Raw genomic sequence first — 27,693 nt, 5'->3', positions numbered from 1 at the left:
AGGGCATCCCTGCGCTAAAAGACAACCATGTTACACAGAGGCCATTTATTGCCATAAATAGCTTCCAAGCGCATACACCGTTTCAGTAGCTCGAGTCTGTGCCAGCACAAAAAGGCATCGGCATTCTGTGAGGTGTCGATGTTTTATTACAGCGCAATCGCCGTTTCTACATGCGCGTCTTCCGACCCACTGAGTAAACGGCAGCACCGAGGAGACGATGGGTGAGCGGAAAAGTTTACGATTTTACAATTATCAATCTTCATTGCGGTTCTCTATACCGTCTATACAGCCTTGCACAGCGGTTCACTTGTGAACACACAAAAAAAAAAAAACAGCAGCATCGAATATTTCGACTCAGAGCTACATGAAAAACGAGCATGGCACAGAGGCTGGCTATGAAATGGTTATAAACAAAAACTTTGTACACGTGACGCTAAACGAAACTTCGACTTCACAATCAAATAAAGTCCGTAACCGGTTGAAAAGTAGGCAGCAAATCACTCAGCATTTCAGCACAGGAAGATGCAACGCCTTGACCAGCTGCGCACGTCGCTATGCCCGTCAAACAAAGAACATGAAACACATCGAGGCATCGAAGCATATCCGTTTTGATCTATGAGTGATGTTGAAGTTCCGTTGCTGTTGTAGGGAACAGCTGGAATAATCAAACAAAGGTAAAGAATATAGAACGGAAGAGGGACAATCGGCACCGGTTTTGAACAAAAGCCTCTAGGCGAGGCACAGCGATAGTGAATGACAACTCAACCGCTCAGTATCCCATAATTGATATCAAGTACCTATCTCCGCAACTCATTCAATGAGCTTCCGCCATGCGTCCAAACCAGGGAAAACAAACGGGAGACGCTAGGCTAGTAGGATGCGATGAATGCAAGATGACGAAACCCCTCCTATCGCGGCACAATCTTCAGTCCACGAGAGTCATTGATTGCTTGATAGCCGGCTTCTCCACACGCTGCCCGGGTTAGTCATCCTGATCGTCCCTTGTTCCGCAGAGGCAGAATATGAGGCCGATGACGAAGATGATCACTGTGAAAATGGGAGAGCGTATCAGTCGAATGCCTTGCAGAACCTCGCCTGCACATGACGGATATATACCCATCAGTGAGCAATGAAAAGTTTTAGATGCCAACGTGCATGCGATAAAAAAAAAACATGTCAGAGCGTCGACATCAGCGAGCAAACAAATAAACAACTTTAGTAAGTAACAGCCAAGAAATCAATCGGAACGCGAAGGAACAGCGGAACTTTACTTTAAAACTAGCGATAAAACAGAACTTCATTGCTAAATGAAACGCACCAGTTAAAAAACTCCATAAGCACCCTGCATAGCTCCCACCTCTCGTAAAAAAAACGAAGGAAAAACGTCGACGTCCTTAACTCACATCCAATGACGAGTGCCACGGGTCCGACAAAGCCGGCTATGCCCATGTCCTGGATCATGACCATCAGGTAGCTGTCGGTGGGCGCGTAGGCCAGCACGGTCAGTACGAAGCCGGAGACGAGCAGCGAGAAGCCCAGGTAGGTGAGGATGATGATCGGCACGGCACCGATCCTCGAAAACTGCCGGCATAAATTTGGGAGAGGTCAGAAGGGCGATCGGACATAATAGGTAAAAGGGACGTAATTTTTAGTGTACGATAAATTTAGTAGCTTGTGTCGTCGGTTTTCAGTAGCAAAAGCAGCGGGAATGGCTCTGAGACGTGAGTTCTGAGTTCCATTGCAAAGAAAGAATTGCTGGATGACGCCGCGACGAAGTTTATCGCAAGCATGCACGCTAGCTAAGATAAAACGAAAGCGAACGACCGATCAAACTCACCGCAGAGTTGAGAACAACCCATACAACTTTCACTTTCAGCGTAGAATACAAGTGCTCTAGAACATGTCGATGCTTGAAGTTTATGTGTGGCATGTGAGAACGCAGCTTGTCGATCATAGTCATCTTGGATGTGATGAACTTGATACAGTGTTCTAAATAATCACACCACTAGTAACAGGTATTTCCTTTTCCACGGCGTTCGTCATTGAACAGCATCGCCCATTTGAGTACGACTTCAATAGACTTGCCATTTCTCAATATCCTCACACCTAGTTCAGAATGGTCTTTTTACGTTTTTCTATTGAAGCAGATTTACAAAGGGTGATACGATCAGGTGCACCCATTAACTTCCTCGGTCAAAAGTACAGTTCCGATCTTCGCGCCTTCTACCTGCCATGGCCCCATAATCTTAGCCACTTAAGCGTGAGTTTAGCACACCTTTTGCCAAATATATCATGATCTAAAATGACTTGATAGCTCTCATATCCGAAATCTTGCGTCTCTGCTGTTGCCTTCTGTTGTATGTTGTATTTGAAGTCGAACATATTTGGAGTGTATCGAAATTGTCGCTTTGCCTCGCGCATTATGATGTCGACCGCTCCGTTTAGCCCGAGGTGAAACAACGAAAACCGAACGATAAACAAAGGTTCAGTGGCTACGCCTGCTATCGAGGTGAATGGCTTACAGCATACGGACATATCATACAATGATCATACGAACACCGTAGATTTGGCTTGCGAGTTGCATCAGACCGGAGGTACACACATCGCAGCTAAACTATGTCCCGTGAGTCTTATCTAGCGAACACTGATAGACCCTTCTAGTCTTATCATCCATGATAAAACGTTGTGCAACAGATGGACTTTCCTATCATCTAGCTAGGTGTAGAAGCTAATGCCGACCAGGCTTAAAATAACTTTCATCCGCATGTATGTATGTATTTCAGCCTACTTGTCGAACAAAGTGCCTGCCACTTCCTCTCTTGCGAGCATAGCCGGTACACATCAGAGCCGCGACACGGGTGAACAAAGTCAGTAGTCACAGACATATCCAACAAAGCTTAGTTCTACTTGTGCTGCGAGGGACTTTTGAAACTGATCGCAAATATTGCTTCTGACTTTCGTTTGAAAGCGATAGAAAACCACAGCCGTCGAGGCGAAGCGATTTACTCACCGAGTCCAGGACCTCATCCTCATCGTCGTAGCCCCTTTTCATCATCTTGAGGGCCTGTGGTAAACAAACGGAGCTGTTAAAAAGATGATTAACGATCCATCAGTCTCATCAATTTCACTGTGAAGACGAAGCTTAGCTTCAGAATTTGATACAGATTGCGGATGGACCGAAAAAAAAAAACAGCGAATAATGTCAAACCATAGGTTCACAGTGATTTCTTGTATGTACTTCAAATGCAGTTGCATATCAGTACGCAAGCGAATCATTAAGGCATCAGATGAAACCCTCACAAATCAGTGACAGTTGGCCCTACCAGTCAGTCTTCCACATAATCACAACTCACCTGGATATATCTCGCTTGTTCGCTGGTCCTCCCCGCTCTTCTCCCCTCTCCCTTACTTCACCCGATCGCTCTACTTTCACCCGAGGGTGGCTGCGACGCTACGCCGATGGCTGTGGCGACTGAGCTTGAGCGGTGTTCGCCAGCGCTATCGGTCTGCCGGCTATGTGTCAGCGCAGATAGCACAGAGCTGATAGCGTGTGTCCGATACCGCGACAAAGCGCAAATACCTGCTCGCCTCCCGCTGCCTGAAGGCCGGAACCGGCTTATCGCAAGGCACCAGAGCAATGAAACATTTGTATAATCTAACGAGTAACAGAACCTGGAAACAAAAGCATTTTCAGGGGCTAAGGAACGAACCATCCATTTACACGGTTTCTAGTGAGGGAAACATGTTTTACGCCCCCTCGTAGAGTCAGAACGAGCTACTACGACGTTGCGCAGCCCAGTTTTCAGCACCGATAAGCTATCAGGATGCTGACGGGATGACGCACGTTTCACCGATGTTCAACGGCTACAAAGGTGAATCAGTACTCCTGATTGTACCCACACTGGTACTGATTGCGAAGGCTACATGCCATGCCACATTTAAATCAGTGTGCCAACAAATGCCAATACTCCTGGATGAGAACCTATGTGTCAAGCAGCCCATGCCACATCAGTGTTTCGCGGAAAATCGGCTGATTCGACCACGCCACAGCAAGCTGAAACATGACATGAAGACAAATTGAAATGTCATTTTGTATTCGAACAGTGTATATCTACATCACAAATGTTCACAAATGTGCTTGCGCACAAGGCCCACGTTTTTTTGTTGTTGTAAATTTTCAATCATGATTTTTGACAGTTTCTATTTCAGCTAACACAACTTCTTAACCTATAGCCACCGATAGCGTTGAAGCGGACAGAGTTCTACTAAAAGTGTGGATGCTACCAAACGGCTAGCTTGAAAACATTCGCGGTGGCTTTGTCGATTTATTGATACCATGCAAGATGACAGAATGAATACTACCTCCTTACAACACACACACGCACACGCGCGCGTGCACACGCACACGCACACACACAATTGATCATCCGGTTTGACTGCCTTTTGTTGGACCGCTGCGCCGACCCGGGTCCCTATGTGCACGGCCCCCTCACGGACAGTCCAAAATCGCACCCGACCTGGCCTCGGGTCACCGAAATGTGCTTATGTGTCATGTGTACCAGCTGGTAAAATATACACCTCGTGTGCGAACCCGGCTTCACACAGCCTCCCACCCCACACTGGCGATCCCAGGACAGTCTCACTCCAGCTGGGGGACCATCCTCCCCCGCCGCCGGGCGCGGCAGAGTGTAGGCGGTCTCCTCAGCTCCCCATTCTCCGACCATGTTCGTCAGCAGCCGTCAACTGCTCACACAGATTCCTGATCAGCACCGAGAGGCGGTTAAAGAGACCGACGCAGCTGACGGCTCGATGAAGCGGAGCGAGCAGCACCACTCGTGGTGAGTCGACTCTAGCTGTGAACACCCTCTCTCAGTCTCCACACCCACCTGTGCTGCCGCCGCCGCTCCCGGCCCGGCCCGGCCCTGAGACAGCTGCTGGCCCGCTCACCAGCCGGGCCGCTCCCTCCCGGCCAAACGTCGGTCAGGTTTAGTCAGGACAGATCAGACTCGACCGCACCGGCCGCAGAGCGTCCCAGCGGACGATCGAAGATGAAGTGAAACTGGCCAGCCCTCTGGACAGTGAGCTGACCGGTGGACTGGCGGCCGGCTAGAGTCGCTGTGCGCGCAGCGGCAGCAGCAGAGTCTGTGCCGCCATGGCGTCGGGGAACAGGCTGTGGTAGTTGATGAGAGGTACGTAGGCGGCAGTGATCACCTTGCCTGTGGGCGGAGAGGAGGGCAACAGTTAGCTATCAGCTGACCGGGCAGCGTCATGGCCTGGCTGCTCAGTTCGCTGAGAATCACGACGACTGTTAAATCATGGTTGCCGCAACCTGACTGCTACGACAATGAAGGAAAACTACAATGATGCAGTTTTGAATATTTCGGTAATATTCACCCTAATTGTCTGTCTCTTGAATTTACTAATACCAAGAGGTGCCAACGCCCAAAAGTCCGCCCCTGGCTCTCCCATTAACACTGTTTAACTAATCAACCAGCCTTAGACTTAAGCTCAACCCTGATGTCAACCCTCAACCCCCCCCCCCCCCCATTGCCTCAACACTTCCCGTCATTCCACCCCCTTTCCCATCCCTCACTGCAGCAGCCCACACTCACCAGCAAACCATCGTCCGTGCAGAGAGTTGACGGAGGCGGCCGCCGACGCGATGCTTGGACACTTGACGTACACGTTGCCCTGCGGCGACTGCTTATCCACATAGACGTGCGTCACGCCGCCGTGCTTGTTACACTCCTCCACGACGTCGTCGCGGATCTCGGCGTCGAAGTTGGGGTTCTGTGCCACACTGGAATCGGTGGAGAATAGGGAAGGTCGTGAGGTGTTGTGCTGACAAAGTTAACACTAAGAGAGAATGGAAGGTAATATAGGGAATGTAAGGTGATAAAACTGGCTGGCATTCTTGATTTCCATGGATTAGTATTAAATTACGCATTTAAAAAGTCTTTGAGAGCTTACGAAGATAATATAAGCATGGATGATATAAGAATGCAACAACACGAGTATTTATGATATATTGCCCTAGAGGACGAATAACGAAAAGAAAAGACACTCATCATCGAAACAAAGCATAAACAATTATTATACATAACCTACGCAACATGAGACAGTAATATCCTCTAATACCATTCCCACTAAGCCCGTCCGACCCAGCAGTGTCTTTTGTTCCCCTGCCCTCATACTTACGCGGCAGTGTCGAACATGTTGGAGAGCATGAAGCACTGGGTGGCGATGGGCGGCGCGATATTGGACTGGGCAGAGATGCCGCCCATCTGGTTAGAGTTGAGCGCGTTCGCGGCAGCGGTCGGGATCTGCATACCGGTACCTGCCGAACACATGATAGAAAAAATCAGAAAGACGGAATAACAAGCCACATATTGCGACTAAAAACTTGTAATGCCTTGACCTGATTTAGGGTCAATATAGAGGCCCCTGAAGATAGCAACTGCAACAATTTCAATTTCTTACTCTCCCGGCACCACACAGTCTCAACTTTTACCAAGTCTCTGTTCTACCATCTGTTCTACCATCTTCTTCATCCTACACTAGCACTCCTCCAACTGAACATCTCAGTTCCTACTTCGAACCCAACTGCTTCTAATTGCACAACCTAGCAACGTCTCGCTTCCGCTCATCTCAGAGACGAATAACCAGCCCCACAATCTGCTTCTCTCAGTAATAAATCTCCACACCAACCCTCCGCCCACTTAAAGTCCCTCCCCTCAGTCTTTATTTAGACTCCCCTCAGTCTTTCAAAGTCTCTCACTGACTCACCTTCAGCCAGTTTGGCCATCAGCTGTAGGCGGCCGGTCGCGCCCAGGTCCACGCCCGACCGGTCCATTTCGTCCGAGTCGAGCAGGTTCGGTCCACCGGCCGCCACCTCGGAGCGCTCCGTGACGTGGCCCACCTTCATCGGCCGGCCGGCCAGCTCGAAACCGTTCAGCTTCTCCAGCGCGCGCTTAGCGTCCTCGGCGTTATGGAACTGAAAGCGAAATGACAAAACAGAGAGAGGGTTAGTTTAGACGCTGCGATGGTGATAATTGATAGGATTATAAGGTTGGTGCTCACAAAATGCTGAGATAATGGTAAATTGAGAATATGCGCAAGCCGTCAAACTTATTATCCTCCAACTGTGCAGCAGTCTTCAGAAACAACCAAGTTAATAATGGTCATATCATAAGCAATGACCATCGGCAGCTGCCATTTTATCATATTCTTTATCTAACGACAATATGCTAAACAGCTCCGCCTCAGTCCACCAACACGCTTCCAGCACTCTCTGCCGTGATCCAGGACCCACTCCACTCACCGTGAGGAAGCCGTATCCGCGCGACCGGCCCGTCTGCGAGTCCATGATCAGCTGGATGTCGTCGATCTTGCCGAACGGCTCGAAGATGCCCTTCAGCATCTCCTCGGTGATGTTGAAGTGCAGCGAGCCCACGTAGAGGCGCATCGAGCCGCTGGCGTTGGGCCGCGCGGTGTTGCCGGCCTGTGCGGCGGCCGCTGCCGCCCGGTTCTTCTCAGCCTGGCGGTGGTCGAGGGAAGGGTCAGTCGTAACCGGGGACGGGCTCGGACTTCGGAGTTAACGGGACGTGCAGGTTAGCGAGTGACTGAGGAGTGGTCACTGGTCAGTGGTCCGTCTGACAGACCAGGAGAAGTACAGCGATACAACGGAGCCGCCAGCTTTCCTACACGTCTGCATCATACACGAATACAAATGTAAATGCCGTACAAAGTACAGAGAGCTAGGATACAGAGACTGAAAATCAACTAGGGATTTAGAGGGAAATGAGTGACATAGGAAACTTATCACGCTTAAATGGGTGACCTTTGGTGACCCGTGGATACAAGCGTGTCGACATTTACGGCATACGACCATACCTGCAACATTTAAGCAGTAGACTGAATAACAACATGAACAAACCTCCAGCTCTGGCCAATATCCAGAGGCGGAACTCAGTTCCACTACCATTCACCTCCCACAGCTGCAGCTACCCCATGAGTGCTCACCTGCGAAGGCTGTACCATGATGGGAATACCGAGCAGCTTCTGGCCCGTCAGTCCCAGCGCCAGTGGCACCGACTCCACGTCCTTAAACTCGACGTACACGATGCCCTTGAAGCGGCGGGTCTTGTTGCACATGATCATGCGCACGTCAGTCACCTGCGAGGCAGCGAGGAGAAGAACAGGTGAAGTCGATATCACCGACATTTGGCTGGCAGTGAAGATGCGGTGGCTCCACGCTATATTTACGTCTCGTATTGGACTGCCAGCCCGAGTAAATAAAGTAATATTTCCAAGTTTGTGATTAGCAGCTGATAAAATCAAAGTGAGACGATTTTTTAAAGGTATTTAGGCTTCATTGAACAGGGCTATCGTCACCAAATATTTGATGGGATAAATCTAAGCTTACTGCAACGAACAAGCCAGTATCTGATCCCCAGCTACATCAAGTTCAAAAATAAAGCTGAAGAGTGCCATATCAATACTATAGCAGACAAGAACGGACGTTAGAGGACGGCTCGCCATACCTTTCCGACTGAGGAGAAGAACTCCTCGACGTCTTTTGTCTTGAGCCGCTGCGACACCTGCATGCAGAGCACGGTGCGCGCGTCGCGCTCCTCCGGCGTCATGTCCATGCGCTTGCTGCAGACGAAGGCACACAGAGCACGGCGGTTACATTACGGGTAGACCATCGGACGGCAGAAGCACGACTCGCTTATAATTGAATTGAACTACAGCTGGAATAGTTCATAGAAATATCAATCATCGAGCAGAACGGAGTTCTATATCGGTGAAGAGGTGACTGAATATAACAACGTAATGTAATGCTTACTTTGATTACCTAAGTAGTATTTACATTTAAATGTGTAATGTTTACTTTAGACCAGTTGCTGAATGGTTCGACAACGAAGCTCTATACACATACCTAGTTATAAACAAACTTAAGTTTTATTTAGTTCGCCATAGGTAGCGAGATCTGTCCGGTTTTGTGAAGCAGCAGTGTTCATGATCGGCAAACATGTTGAACATACATTATAACGAGAAACATCACGCCGAATGTTACAGGTCATGGGACCCATGACCTGTAGACATGGGAAATGGATCAGTCAGTACGCCGAGCTTACCCCCTCCCCCCCCCGCGTCCCTCACCTCCTTCCACTGGCGCCGTGCCGCGGCGAGCGGCCCCGCCACCGGCCGTAGCCGCGGCCACCGCGGTCCCGACTCCGGCTCCGCGAGCGGCGCCGGTCGCGCGACCGCGACCGGTGGCGACGGCTGCGATCGCGACTCCGCGAGCGCGAGCGCGAGCGGCGCCGGCGACTGTCGCGGTCCTTCTCGCGGTCACGGTCCTTGCTGCGGCGGCGCCGGTCGCGGCTCTTGCTGCGCGAGCGGCTCCGATGCCTGCTGCTGCTGCTGCGCGCACGGCCGAAGGTGAGGCACGGGGAAATCGGGAGTGTGAGGGGCACGGCAAACGAGAAGATAGCTCGTCGGGTAGGTACGTCAATCACAATGATCAGTAATGAAGAATACCGCGTAACGTGAACTTGTGCGAAGTGATTTATTAAATGGTAATCAAAGTGAAAGTCAAAATGGGTGGGTCGCGGCGACGAATAACATGACACTCGGCTCAGCATAAAATACCTTTCAACTTATGCATCAATAGTAAGCGATTTACTGTACAAATGTCGAACTAGTATTGACACATCCTGTGACACTTTACGTTGGTATGGAGACTCGCAGATACACTGTGATTGTGTGGTGGTCCAGGATCAACTGCAACTTCATAAAAATACGTGAGCAAAACTTTCCCGTCCAAAACAGCATTGTGGCAACTTGATTCAAACATTGAACATTAGAGTAGGCATCACACCATTTTCATTACATTTTATTTTCAAAGGGGTTCTAATCAACCTCAACAAACGAAGAAACCTTTTAAAAGATAGAGTTTTGAAATAATCCAAGTCTACCTTTAAATAGTTACGGGATCGTATGGCTAAAAAACGAAAATATAATTATAAGTGACCCATCTACCATTACTTATGAAAATGGCATCCCCGACTGAGTCAGCTCCCTGCGCCGCCGACAGCGACAACTCACCTCTTGGACTTCTCGGAGCTCTTGGTGCCATTCTCGTAGCCCTTGTCGACAGAGTCCTACAGCAGGACAGCACGCGGTGAGCGGACGGCGAGCGGACGCGTGAGAAAGGAGGAGCACACATCAATCACACTCTGAGTCGACACAGAGCGCGCGCGCGGCCCGGCCCGGCGCGCGCGTACACAGACACACAGCGAGGGACAAACGGCTGACGGCAGGGTGGCAGTGCCGGCCGGCTGTGCGCACCAGCGAGCGAGCGCTCCCCGCCCGGGCCCATACAAACCTTTTCTTAACGCGCGACCGCTATAAGGCCGAAGAAATGCAACACACAATCTGCAAAATATCCTGGATTCAGTGGTAGCACATGATGGCATGGGCAGTGAGCAAAGCAGTCCAACACTATCCAAGTGAACCAAATCACTCAGCCGACCATCATAGAACAGTCAGAGGGCAAAATGTATTCAAAAGACTGATAAGGTGAAATACCAAGGTGAAGGCAGCTGGACATAAAAGGATAAATAATTTCATTAACATATGTCATTGAACTGGCTTAAAAAAGATTGAACCATCAAATTTTTGATACACACTCAAAACGTTACGAAGAAAATATCAAAACATTGAGGATTGCAGCATTCCATTGTGTGTGTGTGTGCATTACCTGCTTACTCTCAACATATTATGCAATTGACTAAGAGATCCAATTACCAAGAATGTGACAAGAATCGACCATCAAAGTCCGCTGTCTATCATATTCTGCAACGATGGTAATGAGCATAAAACATAACAGCATGAAAAAAGAATGATGCACACAGGATGCATAAAACATGTGAAATTTCAAATGACTTTACTTTACTGACCAAATGCAGGAAATTTCACAAAAGCATTACCATTCATTTAAGCTTCACATCAAGGTTTGACACAAACGGCAAATGTTATGGGTAGGTATACCAAAACACTCACACTTGGCATTTCACCTATCAGTAGGCTGCACCATTGCATTTGGCTTTGACTAGCAGATGTAAAACTGATCAGGTAACAGCTGAACCTCTACCTTGCAAAGAAGTTTAACTTTCATCTGCATTTGAGACATCAAATTGACCTAGAGGTCAATTAGAGAGCTCTTAAAACACACTGACTTGGATGTAGGCATCCGAAACTATTAATTAGAATAGGTACTACCATATGGATAGCGCTTCCAGCCAGCATACATATGCATACAATCATGTATGCACACAATCATGAGGAGTCAAGCACATGGGCTGAGTGGGTAGGGGAGGAAGAGAGAACGGGTGTTTGGGGGGCTTGCAGGTCTCGCATGAGCTCTGACGCGTCGTCGCACACAATACGGTGATGGTGTTGGTGATGGTACCTAAGAGAAATGGTCTTCGGTTCCGCTAACAATTACAACTGACAAGGGATCTGAAACACAGACGAAACACCGGTAGAAGTCGGCAATCGTATGTGACATCGGTCATAGGCTTAACACCTTTATCCTTCAGAGACACAAGGTCCACTGGTGCACCAAAATCATCCAGGCGGCGCAGCTCACAATCATGGCATTGCAAATGAAAGTTTTAAGATGAAATCATCAATAGGTAAGTGAAGTATTTTAACCACACACACCATACAACATCAAGGAATCTATGAAAATATTGAGGGTATTATGTGATCCGTACCTTTTTTGTGTATGGCGCCTCCAGCAGCTCATGAACATCCAGATCATCAGCCATAGTTGAAGAATGAATAGAACACTGAAAACAAAGCAGACAAGAAATAATGAACCAGAGAAACTCTCTCCCTGAATAAAAGAAAAACTGGAAGCTTCTCCTTGGATAAGACAGGCCCTAGAGTAGAGAAAATGAGGCCGGATTCTGGCTGGCGGCTGCCCTAAACACCTCTTCGAGCTGGCTACCATCTTTTTTAGACTGAGACTGGTTCCATAGTCCATACCTATAAGTGTAGCTCCGAAACACATGCAAGCACTCAACCAAATAATTTTTGCCCGTGCACCATACAGGGAATAAGCCTTGTTTCAGATTTCAATGATCTCATAGCAGGCGTCTCAGCCGCTGGCACCCTTTGTAAAAAGTTACTAGACTCACCAGTCCTTCAGATATTTGCACAAATTTCACATATACCTCGGTCAATTAGGGCAATTACATAGTGATATTAAAAAATAGTTCTGTTAGTTTTAGGTTGAAAGTAGTAAAGCAGGCGTCACACTTGTTTTTTTTTTCTTCTTACCAAGGGGAGGCGCTGTGGGTTAGGTTGTAGGTTTTAGGTGGCATGGGACAGGTACAAACGGGATATACACACTCACGGACGTTATAGGTCTGCGATTTGCCGGACATCGCTCACCAATTTTCCCAAGTTAACCAGGAGTATCGTACCTTTGCACCGCGTTCACACTAGGTCGCGTACGAAAGGTCGATACTTACAAAGATGAAAGAAAATCCAAAGCTTTTCCACGCGTATATCCGCAACAAGAAGATATTTCGCTCGACAGTAGGTCCCCTGAGACTTCGATCAGGAGGTCTGACAGATGATCCGACGGAAATGGCGAGTGTTTTTCATCTTCGTTTGCTGGTGTATGTCACCGAGACAGCGAGGTTCCAAACAACCCTGCCGAATGCCAGGTATCCGGAGCAGCTTTTGGTCACTTGGACCTGACCACCTGAGACGTAGAACAGGTACTGCTCAACCTTGACGGTAACTGATGGTATCAGTGTTTTATTTGCTGACTTCATCTGTCATTGGGGTAACGCCCATTGGTGAAAAAGGAATAAATGGAATGAAATGAAATGAAACTCTGCGATGGGTCCAGATCACCTTCACCCCATGCTACTGAAGTCATGTGCAACTCATCTTGCTTACCCCTTTCACGTCATCTTCTGCCGGTCCATGAACGAGAGGCTTCTGTCAGCACAATGGAAGAAATCCGTAGTCATCCCCAGCTTTAAGAAGGGCTTGAGATATGACGCGCTGAATTATAGGCCAATTAGCTTGACCTCCGTTCCTTGTAAGTGCTTAGAAAAACTCATCTCCCGCGCCCTTTACGTTTTCCTTACTGATAACAACATTCTAACCAATGAGCAGTTTGGTTTTCAACCTAGGAGATCGACAGATGACCAGCTCCTCCTGACATACAACGATGTATCTTCCTGGCTAGACGAGGGCGCATTGGACCTCATTTTATTTGACTTTTCCAAGACCTTCGATGTGGTCTGTCATTCGATCTTGCTCCATAAACTAAAGTGTATCGGTGTAGACGGCCAAGTACTCTGCTGGATACACTAATTTCTCGTAGGCCGCTCCATGACTGTATCAGTAAAAGATGTTTACAGCCAACCAGGGGGAGTCCTAAGTGGAGTCCCTCGACTGGATCATTTTATCTCTTATTTACATCAACCACCTCGCCAGTCGCCACATATCTCTCGTGTAAGTGTAAACTATTCGCTGACGACCTGAAAATCTATATGCAACTCGGTAAAGGTAGTTAGCTCGTATCAAACGGACCAAAACACGCTTCAGCGAAACATCAACACACTGCACGACACAGCCAGGTCATGGGGTCTAACCATGAACCTCAAAAAATGCTTTTGTCTCAGGTTCCAACACCGTTTTCACGATATTTCACGCCTTCGTACACACTTGGTGGTAAAGCGATTGTGACGATCCATTCGCAGACTGATCTTGGTGTTACCGTGGACGACAGTCTCAAGTTCCATGAGCATGCTCGTGATGTAACCAGGAAAGCCGGAGGTCTCGCCAAGAACCTCCTAAAGTCTACGGTTTGTCGTTCGGGTGACTTCATGACAGAAGTTTTTAAGGTCGCACATTAGCCCAATACTGGAGTATGCGTCACTGGTATGGAACGCAGAATACCATCAGGAATTGAAGAAACTAGAGAGCGGAGCGTCCAAGGACTTTGGACCTGCCAGGTGTTTTGACTCGAGAATGCCAACTACAGAACTCGATTACGCGAGCTTAAGATGTACTCTGTCAAAGAGAGACTGCTCAGGGCTGACCTGATTAAACGCTGAAAGATTTTCCATGGCAATGTACCATCAATCCTGCAGACTTGTGGATAATTGATCCCCCTACTAGAATGCGAGGTCACATGTTCAAGGTCCAGTGCAGGAGATGGCAGATTGACGCAAGAGCCCGCTTTATCAGAGTAAGAGTTGTCCGCGATTGGAACTCTGCCCACCTCTACAGTCTGTTCAAAATCATTATTTAGTCAAACATCTCAACCTTCTGCATCCTTTACATATGCCAACCTTAGCCCTTTTCTGCCGTGGAAGGTGCCTCCACTTCGTCAAGAGAAGTGGAGGTAAGATGCACCACAGTTCCGGACACTAATCCTCCATGTTCCTAATTTCCTTACAATAACCACCACTATGTCCTATCACGCTACACACATTTTCGTCGTTGCCTTTTGACTCGTCTTCCTAGCGTGCTTGGCGCTGCTTGTTTGATTGACTTGACCAACTTTTGAACACTAAATACGACAGCACATCCGCATTGCAGATGCACACCTCTGCCTCACAAACCACTTGAAACATAACATTTATTTTGAGCTGGCAGGTCTATCTGAAATCGATTTCCTTTCACTGCCATCCATCTACCTGTCCAATTCACATGGCTGAGGCGGGAAACCTACCAGACCAGGTGAGTTGACCAGGTCAGTTGGTAGGTTTTAGGTTTTAGGTTGCAGGTAAGGCTAGGTCAAAGGACTAAGGTCAAGTTTGGTTAAGTTTGGCTTGACTTGATTAGAAAGCATCTCTGGGTACAGCGCCTCTCCTTGGTTGGAAAAGTAACGCCTGTTTTACAGCCACAGTTAAAGTCTATGCTAGATAACCTTAGATCTAAATATATCATTTTAACTGTAGGTAGTAGGTACCAAATGCAAAAATTAAATATTCATATCCAGCCAAACCAAACCCATCCTAAAACTTACAGCCTACACCTTATTTACTTCTATACCTACCTGACAGGGCTCACAGGGGCACTAAATAAAAATCATTTGTGTCTCCTGAGGACTGTTCACGGGCCCTGTGTGCGGTCGCACCGCACGCAGCCTCTAAGCTTGAGCTCTGCCCAGTGCCCACTGCGTCCCTACGTCAACCTTCCGTCACCGCACACAGCGACAGCTGTGGCCAGTCGGGACTTGCCACAGCAGACAGTCCACCACACGCAGCTGTAACGTCACAACCACCTACCCATCCCCTGCCCCCATGCCTGGTAGATGCAGATGCAGATGAGTCTTCGGGGGAATAGCCTTTGCATCGGCTCCCCCATAGGTGCCCTATTTGGTTATAGGGGTACTGGGAAAAGGATGAGGATGGAGGCTGCATGTCTTTCTACATTTGCTCATGTTCCTTCCAGACGCTTTTGACGGATTCTCCATAGACAGTGCAGCTTCTCCTTCCTCTCTTCCGCATCCTCTTCCCGTTCGTCATTGAAGAGAAAGTCTCTCATGATCTCCTGAGTGTCTTCTATGTGAGGTCGTTGTAGGGACTCGATATTACTTCTAACATCCATGAGTCTGTTACATTTCAATAGAAAGTGCTCCATGTCTTCATTCTCCTCTCCACATAGTTGGCATAATGTGTCTTCATCGGTGTGTCGTCTTCTTTCTTGTAGGGGTAGCGAATTCGTTCTAGCTCGAAAGAGAGTGACCGCTGCTGGGGTGTTGTCATAGATAGTCTCTTCTCTTATACGTTGTTTGCTTGCTTTGTATAGCTGTAGGCTTACTTTGCTTCCTATTTCTTCCATCCATTGTTTTGCATCCCATTTGTTTATTTCTTTGTCTATATCCTTTTTGCTTTTATCTTTTAGGGCATGTAATCTTATTTGCAGTGATGACAGGTACTTCTCGGTTGTTTTCGCCCATTTGCTTTCTTTCCTTTCAAGCTCTATTTCCATTACTTTCTTTAGTAGTTCATTTCGTCCTTGCAGTGTCGTTCTTATATATTGAAGGTGACTTTCATTATTCTTGTCTTCATTAGTGATGAACCGATTTCTCCTCTTAATGTCCTCTTAATGGTGCACACACTGCACACAACACACTCAGCAGTTTGTGGTGCCCATAAACACCCCTCTGAAAATGAGCCAATTTGGAAACAGCATTCATTCACAAAGTAGGGCACAGGTGTGCCTTTTACCGATGTTATTGAACTCAGAAAATTCTGGGGAACTCAACCATGTGCAATCTATACCTATTCCTGACAATTTTTGAAAGCCTGATCCCTTAAAAGAAAAAACGAATTCAGTCGGTGACACACCAGGGAAATAAGCTAAAATTAGAGCGCTCTATTTATTGCTCCCGCTACTTCACCGTCTCCCATAGGGTCCTGTGTTGAGCTGGTGTCGAGGCTCTAAAAATGACGCCGATTTTTGCACCCTTCTCACGAAAACCGCTCGGACCGCCTGGAAACTAATTGTTCCGCTCTAAAAATTTCATGATCGACGGGAAAATGAATGAGGAAAAGATTGGTCCTGAAATAATTCTGAACTCCCTGTAGAACATATCGAAATATGGCTGCAAACTAGGAGCATGTCAAAATCGACAAAACAATACAAATAAACTTGCCGGGATTTTATTATTTTCCATGCATCTCAGTAGGCGGAACTATGGTCATGAGTACCCAAATATAGGAACGTTCCCATTTTTGGGAACGGAGTTCCCAAATATGGGAACGGGCGTTCCCATTTATGGGAACGGAAGGTAATTTTTCGTCCGTTCGCCCACTAAAACTCATTAGTGCATCACGTCTCAAAAAAGTGCACGCTAATTTAAGTATCTACTAAGTCTCTATAAAATTATCTTTAATCTGACCGTTGCACAAGGAAATTGACCGTCGAATGATATTTTTAATGATTTTTTGAAATGACGGAATGGTGAAAACATGGGTTATACTACATTTAACTTGCAATTTTAAGGAAAATGAAGCGTTTTTTACATTTTGAGGTCAAGTATAAAAATTTTCGCCTGGTTATGAAGTTTCATACTGGCGACACCAGATGCTGACATATGCAAGCGAACACGCGGACAGTCCGGGGGTAATATTGGTGACATTTGGTGTCGGGGCGCACGACCGCATGGAACGTCAGTGATTTTACCGAACTACTGTTGTAAACTCAGTTTCAGTGGTTTAAAATTATTCAGCTGTATTATATCATGCCAGATAGACATATTTTATTTGGATGCTAGCTGTTTAGAGTTGTTTTATAAGGAGCGTCATGAGCGTGGTTTTTGTCTTCCGTGTTTCTAAGCGTGATCGTTTTGGGGGAATTTCTCTTATATAGGTCGCTCTGTGTGGCTTATTTATAATTTTTATGCTGATTTCGATCATTCCTCGTGCCCATCCTACCAGGCCTTTTGCCACTTACACTCATTAAGAAAGGAAAAAACTAGATTGTCATTGGGACTAGGTGTTTTGAGGGTGTAACATATTCAGCGTTCCCATTTTTGGATACTTCCTTGTGCTCGTAACTATCGGTGATAAACAGACAGGTGCTTGACATGTCTCCACCCTCGGCGCGGACGGTGGATATAGGTATGGAAGACCTTGTTGAACATCGCTGAGCGTTGTGAATTGCATAATCCTGCAGAGGGGGGCGTGCCCGCTGCGAGATCGACGGGAATAAAAGCGCAGAAGACCGGGCGAAACATGCAACGGTCTTGCCGGAAAGGTCATCTGATGATTGTTGCGTTTACAATAATTTGCGGCGTTGGACGTGATGCTTGTTAATGAAAAGAGCCCCTGAAAGGCGTCGGTGAAATCGTTCCCAATTTTGGGTACGCCGTTCCCATAATAAGGAACGCTTGCAGCGCCAGTGTACGAGAGCGTTCCCAAATTTGGGCTCGCGGCCCGGATGATGGACTGCTTTAGAAATAGGGGAACGATTTGAAACTACGATGGGCCTTACAATATCAAACTCTTTCCCAACAATATTGAGACAAATATCAGGCGGTTCACGATCGTTTTATATTTTTTGGACGTCATTTAACGGTTCTTTTTCTTGTTTTAAATAATGCCTACATGGCGTTCCCATATTTGGGTTTATCGTTCCCAAACATGGGAACGAAAATGCGTTCCCGAAAATGGGTACGCTTGACCATAGTTTCGCCTACTGATCTGTGTATGAAATCAGTCGGTTTTTTGGAAAGATCATCTTCTGTTTAATAAATAATTCCACAATTGCAATCGAGAAAAAAAAAACATTTCCGCTGTGACAGCAGTTTTGGCATTGTGCCAGTAGTGTGGCGTGCGCGGTGCTGCGTGGTCGTCGGGACGGAGTTGTGAGTATTTTCGGTGTTTTAAATGGTTGATGGCCATTTGAACCAGCTTATTATTATTTCCTACAAATTTTTGCATCAAATTATTGTTTTGAAAGACAATTGAAACCCCTTATCTCTTCATGAAACACGATCATATTCATCGTCGACGAAAATGGCGCGGGACTCCATGTGCATTCCGATCGAAATAAATCGTAAATTAAATAATATTCGATGATAAGTATCATATTCTAGTGACACATTTTCATAAAATAAGGCATAAACTTTGCAAGGAAGTCAACATTGGATAATTGGATTCTTATTTTGCTCACATATCCTTGTAATAGTCAAATGGCTCAATTGTTAGATAGATGTAAGGATATGTTTTGGCTTGATGTTTGATGTGAAACCACCCAGCCACTTGCTGGTTGAGTGGTTTTCTGATAATTACCTGATAATCATTTCTCCTTTTCCTTAAAAGAAACTAAAATTCCTTTCAAAGTAATCCATTTTAAGGAAAGGCGGCTTGCTCATTGGCATTTCATGTTCTTGTTTTGTTATTGCTGGGCGCTGGCAGTATTTTGATACAATAATGCAATATGAATTTTTTGCAATAATAAAACCTAAGACAAACTTAGTTAATGTGTCAATCAAACACCCAACAGAAAGATTGTGAGTCCTTGTGACGTGAAGTAGAATATTCTATGAATGTGTTATATAGAATATGCCAAATATTAAATTAATTATTATTTGATACTGATAGCTGAGCAGGTGAATTATGCCACAATATAATTTCATTTTCTGGTTTTGAAATAGCCGGCAGTATTTTACTTCAACAAATGTAATATACATGGAATACATGTTGTTATGTTACCTATGTTAAAAGTTTAATAACAGCCAACAGAAGGAGCTGTTTCAGCAGATAATGTTTGTACCTTATGCATTACCTTTCTTTTCTGCAGGACCATGCTTCCGCTGGGTGGTCGACATTTGCCTCCTGAAGAAGTTGAGCAACATGAAGACCACCAGATGAGGTGTCTGCAGTTCATGTGGAACTCTGCAGACTACAAGTGTTATGCCAACCACAACCAAAGTGCTGTGATCATGGAGGCATGAACCTCATGACAACACTTCAGATTTGCAGTTGAACCATTCCAAAGTGTGATTCAAACCACCTGTGGCATCTCACTCAATGTGTGAACAGTGTGATTATTGTGCAGTGTTCAGCTGCAACTAAGACATTTATTAGTGACTTGTTTTGCAATTAGCCACCAAAAACATTTTTTGGGCTGGCTGCTGTAATTTGTTGTGCACTGCGCAATAGTGGTAGTGTTTTGTCACTTCTCAAGTTGTCAGTTGTGCATGTTGCATGTTTCTCTTCCCTCGGCCCTCATTATCAGTTAAGTGGTGAATTGGCATCACTCAGTCTCCCCAGATCTCCATTGACTGTCTGTCAACCACCTAACTTGGGATGGTATTTGCTAATAGTGTCAGAAAAGAAGTGATTGTAGACATTTTTAGGAATATGAGCTCCGTTTCATGCGTGTTCCAGTGGTCATTTTGTCACATGTCCCATAGTGTAATAAATGGAAACTGTTGTTCCCTTTTGAAGGTACTCGCGGATGCAGAAAGCGTTGGGCCTAATTATTAAACGCACCCTCCTATCAGCGACGCACGAAATCGACAAATATCATCCTTTTTAGAACAGGAGGAAACGAAAACTTGGGAGTTTTTGAAATTCGGAGAAACTCGAGTTGTCGACAGGTATGCCCCCTTGCACGTCAAAGACCGCCTAAAAACAAACGTCTACAAATGAAGGCAGTATTCGTATGTTCGTTGTAATTGCAGCAGCCTAGCAACATGTATTGCGGTCCGATGGCGAATTACACTCGTGCTCAAAAACTATGCCGGTAACTGCCAATGCACTTAGGTCATAGGTGAGGAGAGGAAGGGTTATGTCATATGTCATCATAGAAATAGCTTCATCTGAGCTGTGCCTATTGTACATAATTCAACCAATCTATGCATTTCGTTTCTTGCAATCTACTCATGCTTTCACTCCAGCTTCAGAGTAATCATCCCATATTGTACGTCTTAAGATATTGATTTCTATGGCGGTTTGCAATTACTAGCCACGTCTCACCTCAGTTTGGTGGCCCCGCATCGGCCCACTCGGCCGCTCTAAAATTGACTTACGGAGGAGGATGGTGGCTTTTATTTTAGCTTCTCCGCCGACTGCGGGGAGCGCCGTCGCCGAGGTAGGAGCAATAATTAGCTTATGTTTAGGACTAATTTCCACGCTTAATTAACATTTTAATGTTATTTTAATTAATTCATGTTAATCTTTGACGCATTCTCTTTCTATTGATACCATACACCGGTCTGAGAATTACTGCCTTGCTGCGTAAGGGCTGATAAAAGATCACGCTTTTAGGGGTATCTCTTCAACATGGGGCAGGAGCAATAAATAGAGCGCTCTAATTTTAGCTTATTTCCCTGGTATGTCACCAACTGAATTAAAGACATCAAACCACGCGTAGACAAATGTGACGCATGTCACTTGAAACACTGAAGTGAAACGCTGCTTTTTAATTGACAACAACCTCGTTGTGAAGACAGCAAAGGAAGCCAAAATAACAATAATATGCAGGGAGAAATTAACTCATCCGTATCCGAATTATTTACCTATGAGAAGCCGAAACCGTCCGAGCGCACCGACTAAGCGGCTGGAACTTGGAACGACCATTGGACCGCAAATTTCACAAGCTGACTGAAGTTGCTTGGAAAGGACGATACAATTTACACTAAATATTTTTTGAAATGTTAAATAACAGAGTTAAATAGGGAAATACTGACCTATTCTTTTTACAAATATAGGTGTACCAAGGGTGTACTTCCAAATTTTCGTCACGCAGCCCCACGCCGGATTCGCCGCCTTCCTCCTCTTTTAACAAACCAAGGCTATAGAACAACAAACTCCATACATCGATCCAATATCATCCATCAGTCCTGTGACGTCATTGGTTCGATAAAGACCTTTTCGCGCCGCTCGACCTAAGTTCTCTATATATACCGTGAATAATTGACCATATGTATCTTGGCTCGACCTCTCCTATCGAATCACTCTCGTAAAACCCCTGCGTAAAACCACCGATATGCATAGGTGGCGGAGCGGGGAGGCACCGGGCACCGTGCCTCCTTTGATTTTGGCATTCTAACATTAGCCCTATGGGCGTTGCATGAAAAGAATGGGACCAAAAGTCGGCAGTGTCCCCCCCCCCCCTAATTGAAGGTGTTCCGCCGCTACTGCCGATATGCGAACAGGGAAGGTAAAGGTGAAGCAAAGGTAAAAAGCACTGGTGCCCTGCCGTTTGCAGCTCGTCGCCCCAATATACAAACAATAATACTACACTTACCTCTAGCTTCACTTTTGGTAGGTACTAGGAAGGAAATAAAATCAAGTAGCATGAAGCAATCCAATAGTTCTGCTCAAGCTCAAATAATATATTTACAAATGGTGACAAGTTTTACACATTCTATACTCGTGCTAGATGCTAAGTGGGCAGCTGTGATGATACCGAGCACCAGGTGTCGTGAAATTGACATTTGACACTACAAATCGCGCACACATACACACAAAAACGCATTTTCAAGCCTCATGTCACAACAAAGGGCGGTGGAACGCATGCTGCTGAGCAACTTTCCTCCCAGAAACATCACAGGTAGGTTGATAATACTTGCAAACGCTTCAGCCAAGTTATCAAGTAATCATATGCTACACTTCACGCAAAAAGACAATGCTATCGAAGAACAGAACAATTGAAGACCTCCCAGGTTCACTCGATCGTGAAAGTCCCCGTTTCGATGAAGGCTCGCATATCGGAGCAGTCCATGTCCACGACCATGTTCACGGTTTCACTCTTCTTTTTCGAGGGGCGTCCACGCTTACGCTTTCCTTCTGAGGCACACTGGTCTGATTCCAAAGTGGGCGGTGGCAGCGTAACCAAACCAAGTGCCGAACCGATCGCCAGTATGTGTTCACACAACTTCGCGGAGAAGAACTTTGGGCATGAGCAGCGCATGTGCGAGATGTCAGACTTGTCTCCTGTGTCCACTACCTTCCAAAGAGACATCCTAGCCTCCACAAACTCGTCAAATGACTTCACTTCCCCACCCATCTTCTTCTCAAAAGCCTCCACTTCTTTGACCGTGGCGGCCCTCTGATCGCCAACGGGGACATAGATTGCCGAATCAATGTCCACCATGGTCTTTTCATCGGTCTGAAGTTGGTAAGTGTCGCTCAAGAGCTCCGTGTCGGGTGTGATGCTGTGCTCCAGCTGTCCGATTTCGCTCACACCGCAAGACCACTCAAGCACCAGCTCCTGTGCCAGAGTGAGGTAGCGTTCGGGTGGCAGACGTTCCCTCAGCGTGTGTCTGTTCTTCACCGCGTTGACGGCGTGCATCAGGCCCCTGTTGGAGCTTTGTGAGGCAACATCAAAGCCCTCGTACCATTCTGGATGGAGCTTCACAAACCGCTCTTCGAATCTGCCCGGGAGGTCAGATGAAGGCAGTAGCCCACGCCATTTCTCGAGCATGAGTTTAGCAGCTAGCTCGAACTGCTTCTGGTCACAGGAGAGTCGAAGTGAGCCGACGTCCTTTTCTAGAGTATCTCGTATCTCTTTGTCAATGGGTTTGAGCAGAGCACTCAGCTCTTTCTTGACTTGAAGCCAACACATGCGCCTTGCAGCATTTGGAAAGACGCTCTTCACGGCGTCCGCGACATTGGGATCACCGTTCCCGATGACACAGCTGGGCTGAAATGCAGTGCCTGACGATGCCTCCACGCACTTCTTCAGTACGGTCAGCATCTGCAAATAGTTGTCCGCCGTCTCGTGGCTGATGACTGCGAACATCACAGGAAAGAACATTCCATTGACATCGCTAACGCCAACAAACAGGACGGGGGCGCCGAACCACTTCATACGATGGGAAGCATCCACGCTGAGCGTTGATGCCTGAGCAGCAAACTTCATGAGCCTTTTGGAACTGAGAATGAACCGGAACTGTCGCGAACGAGCATCCGTGTGGTGATCAAAAACGTAGACACGATCAACGTCTCCAACTAGAGCGGCCGTTGGCTTAGTAATGGAGTGTTCTGCGCACCACTCTTCCAGGGAGTTGATGGGAAGAGTAGGCGTTGGAAGTTTGTTGCGCTTCTTCAGTCTTTCCAGGAAGTTTCTCAGTTGAACGACTGTGCAATCACCGAGCCCAAGCTTTTCTAGAGAAGCTCTGATGTACCTCGGCTTCTGGACACCCGATTCCCACAGCCGTCTGACCTCCTGAAAAAGGAAACCGCTGTCAATTCTTACACAATACGCAAATTACGCAAATCATTTACATCAAATACGCACATTTCCATACATATGGTTGTGAGAGATATTAACTCTATCGGTAATGGACTCCACAGAGTACGTTAAACGGTGTGTGTGTGAAGGAGGGGGGATTTGACCCTTGATCTCTCGAGAACTTCAAGACACAAGTATCTACGATGTGGGCACCGAATAGCCTGCCTAAAACAGTTCACTATCACAAAACTAAACTAAACTAAAACATCAAGACGCAGCACATGGTGAGTGAATGAATCATGGAGCCTTTTGCACAAGTAGGTCAGAGATCCGGTCATGGCAGGGCCTCGGCTAGCATGTTAACTACTGGGGCAAATGCCCCAGTAGAGTCGAGGAATGCCCCAGTAGTGGCCAGGCTTTGCCCAACCTCCACAAAATGAGAATATATCAATATTAACGTACATTCTTTCATTCGGGAGCGGCTGAAGACGTTTGTGGCAAGAAATCAGGGGCGGCGGAAGAGGGAGTGCACGGTGTGCAGCTGCACCCTCAAATTCCATCCAAAAACATAGGCGTGCATTGGCAAACATATCTTTTTGCACCCCATAATCCATCTTCGTTCGAAAGAGCGTCAAAAATAATGACGAAATTACTTCGGCCACTTTTTTGGTCAGGTCAAAGGTCAGATCATGGTGCAGGCCAAATTTCACCGATTTTCAGGTCGAATGTCGACAGTTTACAGGATGCCGACTCATAACTCGGGAACCAATTAGAACTACAGCACCGCGGAAAAGCGCATTTGATAGCCATATTAGCATGCTTTCTGGTTATTTCTCTTAGATTTGACCTAACGTCGACGGTTTTGCCTGCAAAGGGCAAAAACTACCAAAATAGACGATTTTTTCGGGAACAGTTTTTCTGCAATAACTTTTGACTCATGCCTTGCACGAGCTTTCTTATACCGACATCGTGTTCCTCTCGCCAATACACATCAAATTAACTGCAATTTGACCTTGAAGGTCAACTTGAAAATTCGACCTCAGGTCAAGGTCATGATCTGACCGGAAATTGTCATGTTGCATATCAGTCGATCTGCATCGTCGAGCCAAACACAACTAAGGCATTTTCATCGCTCTAGCATGCCTCTTTCAAAAGTTATTCGCGAAAAACTGTTAGATACCATTCGTGAACTGAGAAGACCTCAGGGGCATAAACAAGGGTCACGGGTGCTATTTTCATGTTCAGTGTGTCAAAGTCACGTACTGTGTTATATAGTGTTAAGAATAACTTTCGTCCAAAAGAGGCGGTTTTAACTTTTATCCCATTGACTTATAATAGAGGTCGCAAAATTGAGCTGACCTTAGGTCACCGATATGAAAATTCCGAAATATAAATTTTGTACATGTTCATGCCCTTATCAATCGCTGAAAGTTTTAAAGCGATCGGTCACTCGGTGTAGCTACGGCATACACTGAAACATTTTATGAGGTGAGGTCACTTAAGTGACCTGGTGACCTGATCTTGAATGACCTTGGTCTGAAATTTTTACAACACGTGTAGAATTGATGGATGATGGAGCGCCGCCGTTTTTTAGATATCCGCGAAAAACCGCAGGAAAAACCGCAAGTGTTCAAACACCCCCCCCCCCCCATCCAGCAGGGCGCCAACACACTTTGACGATTTGCCCCAGTAGTCAAAATTCCTTAGCCGAGGCCCTGGGTCATGGTCAGGTCAAGAGTACAAAAAGCAAGTTTCTACATTATCAGCTTTGGAGAGCAATTGTCAAAGAATGGACTTTATTCCCTACCTCAAACATGTTTTTTGGCTATAAAGACCAGATGCATTACATGCGATGTCATGCAAAGCCGCATCAAGGTGGGGTCAGGTCACCAAAAATGAAATATAGAATAGGACATGTGCGATGCATATTTTATGGTTCACTTTATTCATAGAATTCAATAAGCACGTCCAATCAATGATTTGAACCATATTTGGATTAAGTTAATGTCGAGGTCAGGTCAAAGTCCGGTCAAGTGAGGTCAAATTTTGAAGTAATTAAGACCCAAAAAGGCATCTATCTGCAGTTTTTCATGACAAATCGACGGAATTAATAACCTAACCTAGCCGGGCCCGGGCGGAGAGTACACCAATTTTTTCCTATTTTTGGTCACAAGCCACAAGGTGTAAAATTGATGCCCAGAGGGGCCCTGAAAGTTTCGTGTCAGGTCAGGATCTGCTATAATTTGGCAGATATCAACTGAGAAGGAGGAGAGGGGGCTGTTTCGCCCCCCCCCCCCTCCAAAGGGACGTGGGTTAAGCACTATCCGTGAAAAACCTTATGGTTGGGGACTGGGGGGTGCAACAAACCCTTCCCCTAGCTGGGCAGGGGTGACACTGCTGAGTGGTGTTTGGCACATCAAGTGTTACCTGCTTTGCTTCTGAAGAGAGGCCCCACTTCTTCTGGTTTGGTGGATGGAAGTGCGCCTTCCCATTGTGGAGCACTTCCACTTTCTCACTGTAGTTTGGGTACATGACTGTCAGCTCTGCTTTGCAGCCAATGACAGAGCAATGGAAGTACCTCTTTACACTAAGTTTGGTTTCATTCATTCTCTTCTTTGCCCATCTTCCTGGGGTTATTTTTTGCTCTGGAAATAAAGACACATATGAGTACCTATGGCAATGAGGAACAAATTATTTAGCTTCTGTATCAATGGTTGGGCAAAAATGAACAGTCTAACCAGTTCTGCATAATAAAATGCATTTTCCCATCAAAGCATGCAAGTCTTCACCATACTTCACAAAAATGCAGCTAGTGCCCACACATTTTCAGTGTACATTCTAATTTAAGTTGAGTAGTAATAGACAAATATATATTAAGACGTCTTAATATATATATTCTAATCTAAATTGAGTTAGCTACATCAGCTGAGGCGGTCTTACAATTTAATAGGCTATCTTAATGGCAAATGTATGCCAGTCAAAATGCATATTCAATGAATGATTTGTCACCTGAATCATGCTTCCATTTCTGGAACGTTTCTTCTGAATCCAGTGAACAAACATGTTGCCAATCCTGTCCTTTGGAACGTCCCTTTCTTTGTGGATTTTTCTGAGGTGCAAGTGCATCCTCGATTGCAAATCCACTTGCATGATCTCCACTGCCACCTTCCTCTGTTGTTCCTTCTGGACATTCATCATCCCCAATGTCATCTTCGACTTGAAGGTACACAGGCCCATCAACTCCACTGCCACTAATAACCTCAATCGTGGGGTGAAATTCCTCCTTTACATCACTTTTTTCTTCATTTTGAACTGAAGAAGACTGAAATGTCTTCTTCGTTAGAGGCGGCGATTGCGGTGGCGAGCGGGGCGGCCACTGCTTCTTCTTTTCACGCCTTGGTCGGCTTGATGCAAGGCTTGATGAAGCCACTTGCACTCCAATATTATCCGTTTCCTTCTCTACTTCTTCACCAGCGTCGCTCTTCAAACTTCTACCTCTTAGATGTTTTCCTGCATTTTGGTCCGCCATAATGAGAAATAGGCGGAAAGCAGCAAATCGAGGAGCCACAAATGGCGCCGACGGCGTGCGCCCTTGAAGTCGCCACCAACCGCCACCAGGTGGCCTACGCGAGTTGCCTAGCAACCAGCTAGAAAAGCCCGCGAATGGCAAGAAGAGATCACCCGACCCCCACCAAACACGATTTGGCAGCACTGTAAAGACGTCTGCTGGGGCATATTTACGTCTGGACAACGAGTTGCGGGGAAAAGTGTTGACTTTGTCGCAGTTTTAGGAGCCGGTGATTAGGCTGGATTTTTGGGTTACTTTTTCGTTCCCATTCATGTATTTCATAGTGTTTGGCTTTTGAATATTTTAGTTCTTTCAGATAAATATTGCTTGCCCTACAACTTTTGTAAAAACGTTTCATTTTTTTATAAGCCGACCGTCAGAGTCCTAAA

At 46.3% G+C, this 27,693-nt stretch overlaps 4 protein-coding genes across 16 annotated transcripts in view; all 4 read right to left on the bottom strand.

Annotated features, from left to right (window-relative positions):
• Positions 1–14,398, bottom strand: part of LOC122374525 (microspherule protein 1-like) — a 28,305-nt gene extending 13,907 nt beyond the window's left edge. Inside the window, exon 1 of the mRNA XM_043353332.1 lies at positions 14,388–14,398. The gene's annotated coding sequence lies outside the window, so the exon portion shown is untranslated. The remainder of the gene's footprint in view (positions 1–14,387) is intronic.
• LOC122374526 lies at positions 31–3,504 on the bottom strand. Of its 2 annotated transcripts, XM_043353335.1 has the most exons (4): positions 3,354–3,504; positions 3,011–3,064; positions 1,404–1,581; positions 31–1,047 (listed from the first exon to the last, which is right to left on the bottom strand). In XM_043353335.1, exons 2-4 carry the CDS (start codon positions 3,053–3,055, stop codon positions 983–985), a joined length of 288 nt encoding a protein of 95 aa, XP_043209270.1. In that variant the 5' UTR covers positions 3,056–3,064; positions 3,354–3,504; the 3' UTR covers positions 31–982. The 2 variants fall into 2 exon arrangements, with proteins under 2 accessions (XP_043209270.1, XP_043209269.1); XM_043353334.1 differs by lacking the exons at positions 3,011–3,064; positions 3,354–3,504 and adding an exon at positions 1,838–2,388.
• LOC122374523 (RNA-binding protein 39-like) lies at positions 4,078–21,356 on the bottom strand. 11 transcript variants are annotated; one of them, XM_043353320.1, is made up of 12 exons: positions 21,248–21,325; positions 11,784–11,858; positions 11,477–11,526; positions 10,391–10,440; positions 9,166–10,166; positions 8,544–8,658; positions 8,023–8,175; positions 7,322–7,537; positions 6,787–6,994; positions 6,199–6,337; positions 5,613–5,800; positions 4,078–5,216 (listed from the first exon to the last, which is right to left on the bottom strand). In XM_043353320.1, the coding sequence occupies exons 5-12, from the start codon at positions 9,645–9,647 to the stop codon at positions 5,107–5,109; spliced, it is 1,611 nt and encodes a 536-aa protein (XP_043209255.1). In that variant the 5' UTR covers positions 9,648–10,166; positions 10,391–10,440; positions 11,477–11,526; positions 11,784–11,858; positions 21,248–21,325; the 3' UTR covers positions 4,078–5,106. The 11 variants fall into 11 exon arrangements, with proteins under 11 accessions (XP_043209255.1, XP_043209257.1, XP_043209261.1 ...); XM_043353322.1 differs by lacking the exons at positions 10,391–10,440; positions 11,477–11,526 and having other exon boundaries at positions 9,166–9,426; positions 10,111–10,166; positions 21,248–21,356; XM_043353326.1 differs by lacking the exons at positions 10,391–10,440; positions 11,477–11,526 and having other exon boundaries at positions 9,166–9,423; positions 10,111–10,166; positions 21,248–21,353.
• A 524-nt stretch (positions 21,357–21,880) lies between these two features.
• LOC122374521 lies at positions 21,881–27,434 on the bottom strand. Of its 2 annotated transcripts, none has more exons than XM_043353315.1 (3): positions 26,746–27,434; positions 26,164–26,381; positions 21,881–23,730 (listed from the first exon to the last, which is right to left on the bottom strand). In XM_043353315.1, the coding sequence occupies exons 1-3, from the start codon at positions 27,263–27,265 to the stop codon at positions 22,228–22,230; spliced, it is 2,241 nt and encodes a 746-aa protein (XP_043209250.1). In that variant the 5' UTR covers positions 27,266–27,434; the 3' UTR covers positions 21,881–22,227. The 2 variants fall into 2 exon arrangements, with proteins under 2 accessions (XP_043209250.1, XP_043209251.1); XM_043353316.1 differs by having other exon boundaries at positions 27,232–27,372.
• Positions 27,435–27,693: the final 259 nt, after the last annotated feature.

The sequence above is a fragment of the Amphibalanus amphitrite genome, unplaced genomic scaffold (genome assembly GCF_019059575.1).
Source record: "Amphibalanus amphitrite isolate SeventyFive unplaced genomic scaffold, NRLGWU_Aamphi_draft 001667F_arrow, whole genome shotgun sequence".
In the NCBI taxonomy this organism is placed as follows: Eukaryota; Metazoa; Arthropoda; class Thecostraca; order Balanomorpha; family Balanidae; genus Amphibalanus; species Amphibalanus amphitrite.
Note: the sequence above shows the minus strand (reverse complement) of the source record. Positions and strands in the feature narration are given on the sequence as shown.